General features: G+C 47.6%; 1 protein-coding gene across 2 annotated transcripts in view; it reads right to left on the reverse strand.

Annotated features, from left to right (window-relative positions):
- The window catches only part of LOC140731248 (adenylate kinase isoenzyme 1-like), a 178154-nt gene that overhangs the window by 83806 nt on the left and 80277 nt on the right, over positions 1 to 14071 (reverse strand). For both annotated transcript variants that reach the window (XM_073052787.1, XM_073052788.1), the window contains one exon: positions 12486 to 12570. In XM_073052787.1, coding sequence (XP_072908888.1) covers positions 12486 to 12570 — 85 coding nt within the window. The remainder of the gene's footprint in view (positions 1 to 12485; positions 12571 to 14071) is intronic.

Consider the following 14071-nt stretch of genomic DNA (forward strand, 5'->3'; position numbering starts at 1 on the left):
GCGCTGGCAGCTCGTTCCACTCTCTGGTGACTTGTGCGTGACTCGCTTAGAGGCAGTGAGCACTCGAACGTGAGTGATGCTGTTGTGGCAGGTTTTCTGTCTTCGCTGACCTTGGACACCCTCGGCAGGTCACTGAGATTCCTCCGTTGGGGGGTGGGGGAGATTGACTCTGGCACGGACTTGCAGGCTGCCTGCTGACCAGAGCTTGAGAGGGCCTCGTGGGCTTCTGTGTACACAAGGCATCTCTTCCTTTTTTACCTCCTCCTCCCAAAGCCTCCAGAATGGCGTCCCAAATCCTTGGAGCTTCTCTGCCAACCTGTGTTGTTCTTCGCTCTTTCCCAGGTATAGCAACAAAAAAAAAATCGATCCAAAATCAAAACAATTGCCGTCAGCCTGCGATCATGGAGTCACCATACTTGTGTGACACACCCACAGCGTCAATTAATCAAATTCCCTATTTTGATCCTTTATTAGCAATTAACAAATATTATTGAGCATTATCTCAGCGGTCAGCAAAGATAGGACCTCCACGGTCCCAAGCTACAGATTGCCATGAACTCAGCAAGAATACGGAAGTTACTCCTTTCTCTTCTACCACCCCATCAAGGCCATTCGTTACCTAACCTCATTAGTCAGACCCCACTTGGAGTATGATGTTCATTTCTGGTCACCTCACTACAGGGAGGATGTGGATACTACAGAAAGAGAGCAGAGGAGATTTACAAGGACATTGCTTGGATTGGGGAGCATGCCTTATGAGAATAGGTTGAGTGAACTCAGCCTTTTCTCCTTGGAGTGACGGAGGATGATCGGCGACCTGATAGAGGTGTATAAGATGATGAGAAGCATTGATCGTGTGGATAGTCAGAGGTTTTTTCCCAGGGCTGAAATGGCTAGCATGAGGGGGCATATTTTTAAGGTGCTTGGAAGTAGGTACAATGGGGTTGCCAGGGGTAAGTTTTTCACACTGAGAGTGGAGGGAGCATGGAATTCATTATCAGTGACGGTGGCAGAGGCAGATACAATAGGGTCGTTTAAGAGACTTTTAGACAGGTACATGGAGCTTAGAAAAATAGAATGCTATGCAGTAGGTAAATTCTAGGCAGCCTCTAGAGTAGGTTACATGGTCGGCACAACATTGTGGGCCGAAGGGCCTGTAACGTGCTGTAGATTTCTGTGTTTCTAACCCAATAATAGTTACCTAGTTACCTAATAAGGGGACAATGAACGCACAGTATAAAATACCCGGTTCCTGCACCATGTGGGAAGTGCTTTCAGGCCCCTCACGATACACTGAAACCCAGCCAATCAGGACGAAGGCAGCGCGAGATCCGCGGGGTCGACTGCAGTATCCCCACCCTTCAGCGTGGAGTTAAACGATGCTCAAAAAACACTGAGCACGGAACAGCAAGTACAGGCCCTTCAGCCCCTCAATGTTGTGACTATCTTTCAACCTACGTCAAGATTAAGCTAACCCCTCCTGACCACATACCCCTCCATTTTCCTTTCTCAATCTGCCTCTCCATGAGTCTTTTGAATGCCTCTCCATTCTAGTTAGTCTAATGTAATTTCCAGAGCACAAACGTGAAGGAGAATAAACTCATTGCTATTCCGGATCCGATGCAGCACAAAAAAACATAATGACAATAATCGTCATTTAAAAACACAATTAAAAAAAAGCTTAATATAGCTGATATACAGAGATTGATTGTGTGTCCATAAAGTGACGTTAGGCACAGGAGTGTCTGTACATGAGGTGACTGACAGGAAGTTATATAGTGGTGGTGGTCGGGGGTGTGGAGAGCTCCTGTCTGTTGAGCACTGCTATTACCTCTGCAGCCAGCAGCTTACAAGTAATTTTGTCTAAGAGTTCAGCAGCGCTGTATTCGCAGAGCTTTGGTTGCTGTAAGTTTAGTCGACTCCATCTTGGGTACTAGCCTACAAACCACCCAGAACATCCTCAGGTAGCGGTGTCTCAGAAGGGCAGCGTCCATTATTAAGGACCTCCAGCACCCAGGGCATGCCCTTTTCTCACTGTTACCATCAGGCAGGAGGTACAGAAGCCTGAAGGCATACACTCAGCGATTCAGGAACAGCTTCTTCCCCTCTGCCATCAATTCCTAAATGGACATTGAACCTATGAGCACTACGTCACTTTTTAAATATATATTATTTCTGTTTTTTTAAACAATTTTTAATCTATTCAATATAGATATACTGTACTTATTAATTTATTATTATTTTTTCCCTCTTCTATATTATGTATTGCATTGAACTGCTGCTGCTAAGTTAATAAATTTCACAACACATGCCGGTGATAATAAACCTGATTCCGATTCGGATGGACTATGAATAATTTGAGCAGAGTTCAGGGGAATGCATCTTTAAAAATGGCATTTGTGTAAATGGACGTTCAGTAGCCTTCATGGACTCGGTGGGCTGATGGGTCTGCTTCTCCGGCTGGATTCAATCTGCGGCCTGCCACGAGCTCTTCAAATCAGCAAGGCAGCAAAACACCTCTGCAGGTATCCTGGCGCACGGGCCAAGAGAACCCAAGCCAGCCTAACCTGGCACATCTCCTGACTGGCACATGCATTTCACTGGGGGGAAGGGCAACAAAGAGACGGGTTAATTTTCTTTCCACTTTGATATAACTGTTAGAGTCAGTGAGCTGTGGGCACTCTGGGTTAGAGAGATGGGGGCACACTGTGTTGGTGTGGGAAGATGTACAGTTAGGGTTAGAGAGTTGTGGGCACTCTGTGTTGGTGTGGGAAGATGTACAGTTAGGGTTAGAGAGCTGTGGGCACTCTGTGTTGGTGTGGGAAGATGTACAGTTAGGGTTAGAGAGCTGTGGGCACTCTGTGTTGGTGTGGGAAGATGTACAGTTAGGGTTAGAGAGCTGTGGGCACTCTGTGTTGGTGTGAGAAGATGTACAGTTAGGGTTAGAGAGTTGTGGGCACTCTGTGTTGGTGTGGGAAGATGTACAGTTAGGGTTAGAGAGTTGTGGGCACTCTGTGTTGGTGTGGGAAGATGTACAGTTAGGGTTAGAGAGTTGTGGGCACTCTGTGTTGGTGTGGGAAGATGTACAGTTAGGGTTAGAGAGTTGTGGGCACTCTGTGTTGGTGTGGGAAGATGTACAGTTAGGGTTAGAGAGTTGTGGGCACTCTGTGTTGGTGTGGGAAGATGTACAGTTAGGGTTAGAGAGCTGTGGGCACTCTGTGTTGGTGTGAGAAGATGTACAGTTAGGGTTAGAGAGCTGTGGGCACTCTGTGTTGGTGTGGGAAGATGTACAGTTAGGGTTAGAGAGTTGTGGGCACTCTGTGTTGGTGTGGGAAGATGTACAGTTAGGGTTAGAGAGCTGTGGGCACTCTGTGTTGGTGTGAGAAGATGTACAGTTAGGGTTAGAGAGTTGTGGGCACTCTGTGTTGGTGTGGGAAGATGTACAGTTAGGGTTAGAGAGTTGTGGGCACTCTGTGTTGGTGTGGGAAGATGTACAGTTAGGGTTAGAGAGCTGTGGGCACTCTGTGTTGGTGTGAGAAGATGTACAGTTAGGGTTAGAGAGCTGTGGGCACTCTGTGTTGGTGTGGGAAGATGTACAGTTAGGGTTAGAGAGCTGTGGGCACTCTGTGTTGGTGTGAGAAGATGTACAGTTAGGGTTAGAGAGTTGTGGGCACTCTGTGTTGGTGTGGGAAGATGTACAGTTAGGGTTAGAGAGTTGTGGGCACTCTGTGTTGGTGTGGGAAGATGTACAGTTAGGGTTAGAGAGTTGTGGGCACTCTGTGTTGGTGTGGGAAGATGTACAGTTAGGGTTAGAGAGCTGTGGGCACTCTGTGTTGGTGTGGGAAGATGTACAGTTAGGGTTAGAGAGTTGTGGGCACTCTGTGTTGGTGTGGGAAGATGTACAGTTAGGGTTAGAGAGCTGTGGGCACTCTGTGTTGGTGTGGGAAGATGTACAGTTAGGGTTAGAGAGTTGTGGGCACTCTGTGTTGGTGTGGGAAGATGTACAGTTAGGGTTAGAGAGTTGTGGGCACTCTGTGTTGGTGTGGGAAGATGTACAGTTAGGGTTAGAGAGCTGTGGGCACTCTGTGTTGGTGTGGGAAGATGTACAGTTAGGGTTAGAGAGTTGTGGGCACTCTGTGTTGGTGTGGGAAGATGTACAGTTAGGGTTAGAGAGCTGTGGGCACTCTGTGTTGGTGTGGGAAGATGTACAGTTAGGGTTAGAGAGTTGTGGGCACTCTGTGTTGGTGTGGGAAGATGTACAGTTAGGGTTAGAGAGCTGTGGGCACTCTGTGTTGGTGTGGGAAGATGTACAGTTAGGGTTAGAGAGCTGTGGGCACTCTGTGTTGGTGTGGGAAGATGTACAGTTAGGGTTAGAGAGTTGTGGGCACTCTGTGTTGGTGTGGGAAGATGTACAGTTAGGGTTAGAGAGCTGTGGGCACTGTGTTGGTGTGGGAAGATGTACAGTTAGGGTTAGAGAGCTGTGGGCACTCTGTGTTGGTGTGGGAAGATGTACAGTTAGGGTTAGAGAGTTGTGGGCACTCTGTGTTGGTGTGGGAAGATGTACAGTTAGGGTTAGAGAGTTGTGGGCACTCTGTGTTGGTGTGGGAAGATGTACAGTTAGGGATAGAGAGCTGTGGGCACTCTGTTGGTGTGGGAAGATGTACAGTTAGGGTTAGAGAGTTGTGGGCACTCTGTGTTGGTGTGGGAAGATGTACAGTTACGGTTAGAGAGTTGTGGGCACTCTGTGTTGGTGTGGGAAGATGTACAGTTAGGGTTAGAGAGTTGTGGGCACTCTGTGTTGGTGTGGGAAGATGTACAGTTAGGGTTAGAGAGTTGTGGGCACTCTGTGTTGGTGTGGGAAGATGTACAGTTAGGGTTAGAGAGCTGTGGGCACTCTGTGTTGGTGTGGGAAGATGTACAGTTAGGGTTAGAGAGTTGTGGGCACGCTGTGTTGGTGTGAGAAGATGTACAGTTAGGGTTAGAGAGCTGTGGGCACTCTGTGTTGGTGTGGGAAGATGTACAGTTAGGGTTAGAGAGTTGTGGGCACTCTGTGTTGGTGTGGGAAGATGTACAGTTAGGGTTAGAGAGTTGTGGGCACTCTGTGTTGGTGTGGGAAGATGTACAGTTAGGGTTAGAGAGTTGTGGGCACTCTGTGTTGGTGTGGGAAGATGTACAGTTAGGGTTAGAGAGTTGTGGGCACTCTGTGTTGGTGTGAGAAGATGTACAGTTAGGGTTAGAGAGCTGTGGGCACTCTGTGTTGGTGTGGGAAGATGTACAGTTAGGGTTAGAGAGTTGTGGGCACTCTGTGTTGGTGTGGGAAGATGTACAGTTAGGGTTAGAGAGCTGTGGGCACTCTGTGTTGGTGTGGGAAGATGTACAGTTAGGGTTAGAGAGTTGTGGGCACTCTGCGTTGGTGTGGGAAGATGTACAGTTAGGGTTAGAGAGTTGTGGGCACTCTGTGTTGGTGTGAGAAGATGTACAGTTAGGGTTAGAGAGCTGTGGGCACTCTGTGTTGGTGTGGGAAGATGTACAGTTAGGGTTAGAGAGTTGTGGGCACTCTGTGTTGGTGTGGGAAGATGTACAGTTAGGGTTAGAGAGCTGTGGGCACTCTGTGTTGGTGTGGGAAGATGTACAGTTAGGGTTAGAGAGCTGTGGGCACTCTGTGTTGGTGTGGGAAGATGTACAGTTAGGGTTAGAGAGTTGTGGGCACTCTGTGTTGGTGTGGGAAGATGTACAGTTAGGGTTAGAGAGTTGTGGGCACTCTGTGTTGGTGTGGGAAGATGTACAGTTAGGGTTAGAGAGTTGTGGGCACTCTGTGTTGGTGTGGGAAGATGTACAGTTAGGGTTAGAGAGTTGTGGGCACTCTGTGTTGGTGTGAGAAGATGTACAGTTAGGGTTAGAGAGCTGTGGGCACTCTGTGTTGGTGTGGGAAGATGTACAGTTAGGGTTAGAGAGTTGTGGGCACTCTGTGTTGGTGTGGGAAGATGTACAGTTAGGGTTAGAGAGCTGTGGGCACTCTGTGTTGGTGTGGGAAGATGTACAGTTAGGGTTAGAGAGTTGTGGGCACTCTGTGTTGGTGTGGGAAGATGTACAGTTAGGGTTAGAGAGTTGTGGGCACTCTGTGTTGGTGTGGGAAGATGTACAGTTAGGGTTAGAGAGCTGTGGGCACTCTGTGTTGGTGTGGGAAGATGTACAGTTAGGGTTAGAGAGTTGTGGGCACTCTGTGTTGGTGTGGGAAGATGTACAGTTAGGGTTAGAGAGTTGTGGGCACTCTGTGTTGGTGTGGGAAGATGTACAGTTAGGGTTAGAGAGTTGTGGGCACTCTGTGTTGGTGTGGGAAGATGTACAGTTAGGGTTAGAGAGTTGTGGGCACTCTGTGTTGGTGTGGGAAGATGTACAGTTAGGGTTAGAGAGCTGTGGGCACTCTGTGTTGGTGTGAGAAGATGTACAGTTAGGGTTAGAGAGCTGTGGGCACTCTGTGTTGGTGTGGGAAGATGTACAGTTAGGGTTAGAGAGTTGTGGGCACTCTGTGTTGGTGTGGGAAGATGTACAGTTAGGGTTAGAGAGCTGTGGGCACTCTGTGTTGGTGTGGGAAGATGTACAGTTAGGGTTAGAGAGTTGTGGGCACTCTGTGTTGGTGTGAGAAGATGTACAGTTAGGGTTAGAGAGTTGTGGGCACTCTGTGTTGGTGTGGGAAGATGTACAGTTAGGGTTAGAGAGTTGTGGGCACTCTGTGTTGGTGTGGGAAGATGTACAGTTAGGGTTAGAGAGCTGTGGGCACTCTGTGTTGGTGTGAGAAGATGTACAGTTAGGGTTAGAGAGCTGTGGGCACTCTGTGTTGGTGTGGGAAGATGTACAGTTAGGGTTAGAGAGCTGTGGGCACTCTGTGTTGGTGTGAGAAGATGTACAGTTAGGGTTAGAGAGTTGTGGGCACTCTGTGTTGGTGTGGGAAGATGTACAGTTAGGGTTAGAGAGTTGTGGGCACTCTGTGTTGGTGTGGGAAGATGTACAGTTAGGGTTAGAGAGTTGTGGGCACTCTGTGTTGGTGTGGGAAGATGTACAGTTAGGGTTAGAGAGTTGTGGGCACTCTGTGTTGGTGTGGGAAGATGTACAGTTAGGGTTAGAGAGTTGTGGGCACTCTGTGTTGGTGTGGGAAGATGTACAGTTAGGGTTAGAGAGCTGTGGGCACTCTGTGTTGGTGTGGGAAGATGTACAGTTAGGGTTAGAGAGTTGTGGGCACTCTGTGTTGGTGTGGGAAGATGTACAGTTAGGGTTAGAGAGCTGTGGGCACTCTGTGTTGGTGTGGGAAGATGTACAGTTAGGGTTAGAGAGTTGTGGGCACTCTGTGTTGGTGTGGGAAGATGTACATTTAGGGTTAGAGAGCTGTGGGCACTCTGTGTTGGTGTGGGAAGATGTACAGTTAGGGTTAGAGAGTTGTGGGCACTCTGTGTTGGTGTGGGAAGATGTACAGTTAGGGTTAGAGAGCTGTGGGCACTGTGTTGGTGTGGGAAGATGTACAGTTAGGGTTAGAGAGCTGTGGGCACTCTGTGTTGGTGTGGGAAGATGTACAGTTAGGGTTAGAGAGTTGTGGGCACTCTGTGTTGGTGTGGGAAGATGTACAGTTAGGGTTAGAGAGTTGTGGGCACTCTGTGTTGGTGTGGGAAGATGTACAGTTAGGGTTAGAGAGCTGTGGGCACTCTGTTGGTGTGGGAAGATGTACAGTTAGGGTTAGAGAGTTGTGGGCACTCTGTGTTGGTGTGGGAAGATGTACAGTTAGGGTTAGAGAGTTGTGGGCACTCTGTGTTGGTGTGGGAAGATGTACAGTTAGGGTTAGAGAGTTGTGGGCACTCTGTGTTGGTGTGGGAAGATGTACAGTTAGGGTTAGAGAGTTGTGGGCACTCTGTGTTGGTGTGGGAAGATGTACAGTTAGGGTTAGAGAGTTGTGGGCACTCTGTGTTGGTGTGGGAAGATGTAGTTAGGGTTAGAGAGCTGTGGGCACTCTGTGTTGGTGTGGGAAGATGTACAGTTAGGGTTAGAGAGTTGTGGGCACTCTGTGTTGGTGTGGGAAGATGTAGTTAGGGTTAGAGAGCTGTGGGCACTCTGTGTTGGTGTGGGAAGATGTACAGTTAGGGTTAGAGAGTTGTGGGCACTCTGTGTTGGTGTGGGAAGATGTACAGTTAGGGTTAGAGAGCTGTGGGCACTCTGTGTTGGTGTGGGAAGATGTACAGTTAGGGTTAGAGAGTTGTGGGCACTCTGTGTTGGTGTGAGAAGATGTACAGTTAGGGTTAGAGAGCTGTGGGCACTCTGTGTTGGTGTGGGAAGATGTACAGTTAGGGTTAGAGAGCTGTGGGCACTCTGTGTTGGTGTGGGAAGATGTACAGTTAGGGTTAGAGAGTTGTGGGCACTCTGTATTGGTGTGGGAAGATGTACAGTTAGGGTTAGAGAGTTGTGGGCACTCTGTGTTGGTGTGGGAAGATGTACAGTTAGGGTTAGAGAGTTGTGGGCACTCTGTGTTGGTGTGGGAAGATGTAGTTAGGGTTAGAGAGCTGTGGGCACTCTGTGTTGATGTGGGAAGATGTACAGTTAGGGTTAGAGAGTTGTGGGCACTCTGTGTTGGTGTGGGAAGATGTACAGTTAGGGTTAGAGAGCTGTGGGCACTCTGTGTTGGTGTGGGAAGATGTACAGTTAGGGTTAGAGAGCTGTGGGCACTCTGTGTTGGTGTGGGAAGATGTACAGTTAGGGTTAGAGAGTTGTGGGCACTCTGTGTTGGTGTGGGAAGATGTACAGTTAGGGTTAGAGAGCTGTGGGCACTCTGTTGGTGTGGGAAGATGTACAGTTAGGGTTAGAGAGTTGTGGGCACTCTGTGTTGGTGTGGGAAGATGTACAGTTAGGGTTAGAGAGTTGTGGGCACTCTGTGTTGGTGTGGGAAGATGTACAGTTAGGGTTAGAGAGCTGTGGGCACTCTGTGTTGGTGTGGGAAGATGTACAGTTAGGGTTAGAGAGTTGTGGGCACTCTGTGTTGGTGTGGGAAGATGTACAGTTAGGGTTAGAGAGTTGTGGGCACTCTGTGTTGGTGTGAGAAGATGTACAGTTAGGGTTAGAGAGCTGTGGGCACTCTGTGTTGGTGTGGGAAGATGTACAGTTAGGGTTAGAGAGTTGTGGGCACTCTGTGTTGGTGTGGGAAGATGTACAGTTAGGGTTAGAGAGCTGTGGGCACTCTGTGTTGGTGTGGGAAGATGTACAGTTAGGGTTAGAGAGTTGTGGGCACTCTGTGTTGGTGTGGGAAGATGTACAGTTAGGGTTAGAGAGTTGTGGGCACTCTGTATTGGTGTGGGAAGATGTACAGTTAGGGTTAGAGAGTTGTGGGCACTCTGTGTTGGTGTGGGAAGATGTAGTTAGGGTTAGAGAGTTGTGGGCACTCTGTGTTGGTGTGAGAAGATGTACAGTTAGGGTTAGAGAGCTGTGGGCACTCTGTGTTGGTGTGGGAAGATGTACAGTTAGGGTTAGAGAGTTGTGGGCACTCTGTGTTGGTGTGGGATGATGTACAGTTAGGGTTAGAGAGTTGTGGGCACTCTGTGTTGGTGTGGGAAGATGTACAGTTAGGGTTAGAGAACTGTGGGCACTCTGTGTTGGTGTGGGAAGATGTACAGTTAGGGTTAGAGAGCTGTGGGCACTCTGTGTTGGTGTGGGAAGATGTACAGTTAGGGTTAGAGAGCTGTGGGCACTCTGTGTTGGTGTGGGAAGATGTACAGTTAGGGTTAGAGAGTTGTGGGCACTCTGTGTTGGTGTGGGAAGATGTAGTTAGGGTTAGAGAGCTGTGGGCACTCTGTGTTGGTGTGGGAAGATGTACAGTTAGGGTTAGAGAGCTGTGGGCACTCTGTGTTGGTGTGGGAAGATGTACAGTTAGGGTCAGAGAGTTGTGGGCACTCTGTGTTGGTGTGGGAAGATGTACAGTTAGGGTTAGAGAGTTGTGGGCACTCTGTGTTGGTGTGGGAAGATGTACAGTTAGGGTTAGAGAGTTGTGGGCACTCTGTGTTGGTGTGGGAAGATGTACAGTTAGGGTTAGAGAGTTGTGGGCACTCTGTGTTGGTGTGGGAAGATGTACAGTTAGGGTTAGAGAGCTGTGGGCACTCTGTGTTGGTGTGGGAAGATGTACAGTTAGGGTTAGAGAGTTGTGGGCACTCTGTGTTGGTGTGGGAAGATGTACAGTTAGGGTTAGAGAGTTGTGGGCACTCTGTGTTGGTGTGGGAAGATGTACAGTTAGGGTTAGAGAGTTGTGGGCACTCTGTGTTGGTGTGGGAAGATGTAGTTAGGGTTAGAGAGTTGTGGGCACTCTGTGTTGGTGTGGGAAGATGTACAGTTAGGGTTAGAGAGTTGTGGGCACTCTGTGTTGGTGTGGGAAGATGTAGTTAGGGTTAGAGAGCTGTGGGCACTCTGTGTTGGTGTGGGAAGTGTGGTGACATTTGCAGGCTGCCCAGCACCATCCTCGCTGATTTGATCTGATGCAAACAATGCATTTCACTGTCTGTTTCAAAGTACTTGTGGCTAATCACTTTGAATCTCTCTCTCGCTATAATTAGGCTGATTTACAATATATTTTATATAATATATCAATCTAGTTTTAAAATAAAATTTGAATGGATTTTGAGTCAGTGTCGATTGTAAATATTCATTCTCATTGCCAGCCTGAATTCTGGCGATCGGGCCCGCAGCTTCCACTGGCCTGGATCCGGCTCTTGCCAATCAGCTGGCCGTAGAAGGCTCGACCTTTGGTGAGGATCGGAGTGGAGGCAGGAGGGAAGTTCACCTCTCTGTGGACGTCTCACTCTGACAGGTCCTAATTTAAACAGTACCTTTTGATGGGACTGCTCACTTAGCAATTCAACAGTTTGGAGCCTCCGGAGGACCAGGCGTGAAGCCGATCGGGTGGGACAGGCCAGCAGGAGTCCTATCCACATTGCAGAGGGATCGCTATCAAATGATCGTTAAGAAAATGGAGAATAAATCCAATATATAAACAGATGCTGGAAATCTTTGGCAGCACCCACAAAATGCTCAGCAAGTCAGTCAGCATCAATGGAAGAGAAATCCTTCATCCAGGCTGGAAAGGAAGGGGGCAGGATCTTCCAGTCCCAATGAAGGATTTCCACTCAAAATGCCAACTGTTTGTTCTGCTCCATTGATGCTGCCTGACCCGCTGAGTTCCTCCAGCATTTTGTGTGTGTTATTCAGAAATCCAATATTCATATTCACTCACAAATGGGAGCTCCTAGCACACCAGATTTATCTGTATTCAAATTTTGTATCACTTAAAGAGTATGAAATTCATGCATTATACAACAGGCTCTTCTATGATAATATATTCAGGCATGGGGACTGGGATAAGTTCCCTCCCACACTGTCTGCTACCTCGCAGCTCACAATATTTAAATCTCAAATCCCAGCACCAGCCTAAATTTCCATTTCTGTAGCTTGATGATCTTATCAATGCAAATGTATTGAAGAGCATGAGCACTGAACTGGGACTCTTCATGAAGCTCCTTCCTTACGGGGAAGAGTTAAAAATGCAGAATTATTTAGTGACATGTGGAAAGGTCACTTGGTCCAACCAGTCAGTGGCGGCAATAATTCACCATCAGGGGTTTGTATTCCCTTGCTCTTCATCCTCTCTCAGTCTGTGACACGTGACACACACACTCAATCTTCTTCCCCTCCGCCATCAGATCTCTGACTGGACAATCAACATTATCTCATTATTTTTGCTTTTTTTTCATTAACTTATTGAATCTATGGCCAGCCAGTGATGTAGTGTCATTTACACTGGACTCCTGCTCAGTGCTGAAGTGGGATCCCCAGACTGACAACTCTCGGATAAAGCCTTCCCCAACTCTCTGTTCCTAAACATACCAACCTGCAGCTTAGAGAGAAAGCAATGAAATCAAGACCAGCACAGATTCTGCAGATGCTGGAAATCTTAGGCAACATGCACAAAATGCTGGAGGAACTCAGCAAGTCAGGCAGCATCTAGGGAAGGGAGTAAATAGTTGACATTTCAGGCCATGACAAGTTCAGTTGCTGGAAATCTGAAATCAACATAAACAATGGGTCTGGTCTAAAACATTAACCCTGTTTCTCCCTCCACAGATGATGCCTGACCTGCTGAGTGCTTCTTGCATTTTCTGATGGAATGAGGCCATTTCGCTAACTGGTCTGTGCTGGTGTTCACGGTTCTCCTCTCATTCCAAAATATCGTACATCTTAGCTGAACCTTATCACAGATCGGACAGTAAAACTGTAACCGTTGTTTGAAAGTCAACAAGTTGTTTCAGGGGTAACAACCAATCTCGTCCTTGCTAAGAAAAGAGTTTCTGTTGATGAGGGAATGGCTTCCTAGAGTCTCTTCCTGTTTGGTGTGGTACATCCTTGGAACTTCCTGTGTTGATGATTATGAAGAGGTTACAGTAATTTCTTAGAACACATCTTACCATATCTTCCTGTCGTAAACAGTCTCTCCATAACTACGCCTTTGATATCACTGAATATTTCATCCTCTTCACGATCAGCATCCAACTAGAAAACAAAGGGAAATAAGAACGGAAATATAAATCTTCCACATTGCACAGAGTCACTGCCTATCCTAACTGGGTGCCTCAAAATACTGACTGCTGTTCGTATACAGTACTGTGCAAAAGTCTTAGGCACATGTAAAAATGTTCTGTAAAGTGAAGATGCTTTGAAACAGAATCAAAAATTTCTATATAACAAAATAAATTACTATAAAGAGCAGTTAAAAAAACTAAATCAAATCAATCTCTGGTGTGACCTCCTTTTGCCTTTAAAGCTGCAACAACTCTGTTTGGTACACCATCGTGCAGTTTTCTAAGAAATTCTGCTGGTAGGCTGTTGCAAGTTGGCCACAGTTCTTCTGCAGACTTTGGCTGTATCCCTCGCTTCTGTCTTTCCAGGTAACCCCAGACACCCTCGATGATGGTGACATCAAGGTTTTGTAAAGACATTTTGCAGAGGCTGTTGTGCTTCACACTGGAGTACACCAGATGTGTGATTGGCATCTAACAAGCTATTAGGACAATTGGCACAAAGTTTGGGAAAATATACATACTTCAACCATTTCTTACGGGAGAAGATGGAGATACAGAGATGAAGGTATCTGGGGAGGGAATTCCAGAGCTTGGTGCTCAGTCAGCTGGAGGATTGGCTGAGAGAAAAAGCAATAGAAAAGTCTGTGAATCTTTGGACGATTACAGAGCTGCGACACCAAATCAAATCAACTAGGATAATAAGTCCTGGTCTGAATGCAGGGTCCACTCACACAAGCAACTGACTTGAAAAGAGTAGTGTCAGATCAGAAAGGCAGGGGTGCTCCTGATGCTGCTCTCTGCTGACCTCTACTGAACACGTGAAAATGTGCAGGTGTAGTTCAGAAAAATTTATTCACTTACGGGATGTGGGTATTGTTAGCTAAACCAGCATTTATTGCTCATCCCTAGTTGCCCTTGAGAAGGTGGTGATGAGCTGCCTTCTTGAACTGCTGCAGTCCCTGAGGTGTGGGTACACCCACAGTGCTGTCAGGGAGGAAATTCCATCATTTGGATCCGGCGACAATGAAGGAACGGTGATATGTTTCCAAGTCAGAATGGTGAGTGACTTGGAGGGGGATTTCCAAGTGGTGGTGTTCCCAGGTACCTGCTGTTCTCGTCCTTCTCAATGGTAGTGGTCGTGGGTCTGGAAGGTGCTGCCTTGGGAACTTTGGTGTGTTGTTGCAGTGCGACTTGCAGATAGTACACACTGCTGCAACTGTTCATCGATGGTGGAAGGATTGGATGCTTGTGGAAGGGGTACCAATCAAGTGGGCTGCCTTGTACTGGATGGTGTCGAGCTTCTTGAGTGTTGATGGAGCTGCACTCATCCAGGCGAGTGGCGAGTACTCCATTACACTCCTGACCTGAGCCTTGTAGATGGTGGACAGGCTTTGGGGAGTCAGGAGGTGAGTTATACACCGCAGGATTCCTAGCCTTTGACCTGCTCTGGTAGCCGCGGTGTTTATATGGCT

Source organism: Hemitrygon akajei, chromosome 7, assembly GCF_048418815.1.
Source record: "Hemitrygon akajei chromosome 7, sHemAka1.3, whole genome shotgun sequence".
Taxonomy (NCBI): domain Eukaryota; kingdom Metazoa; phylum Chordata; class Chondrichthyes; order Myliobatiformes; family Dasyatidae; genus Hemitrygon; species Hemitrygon akajei.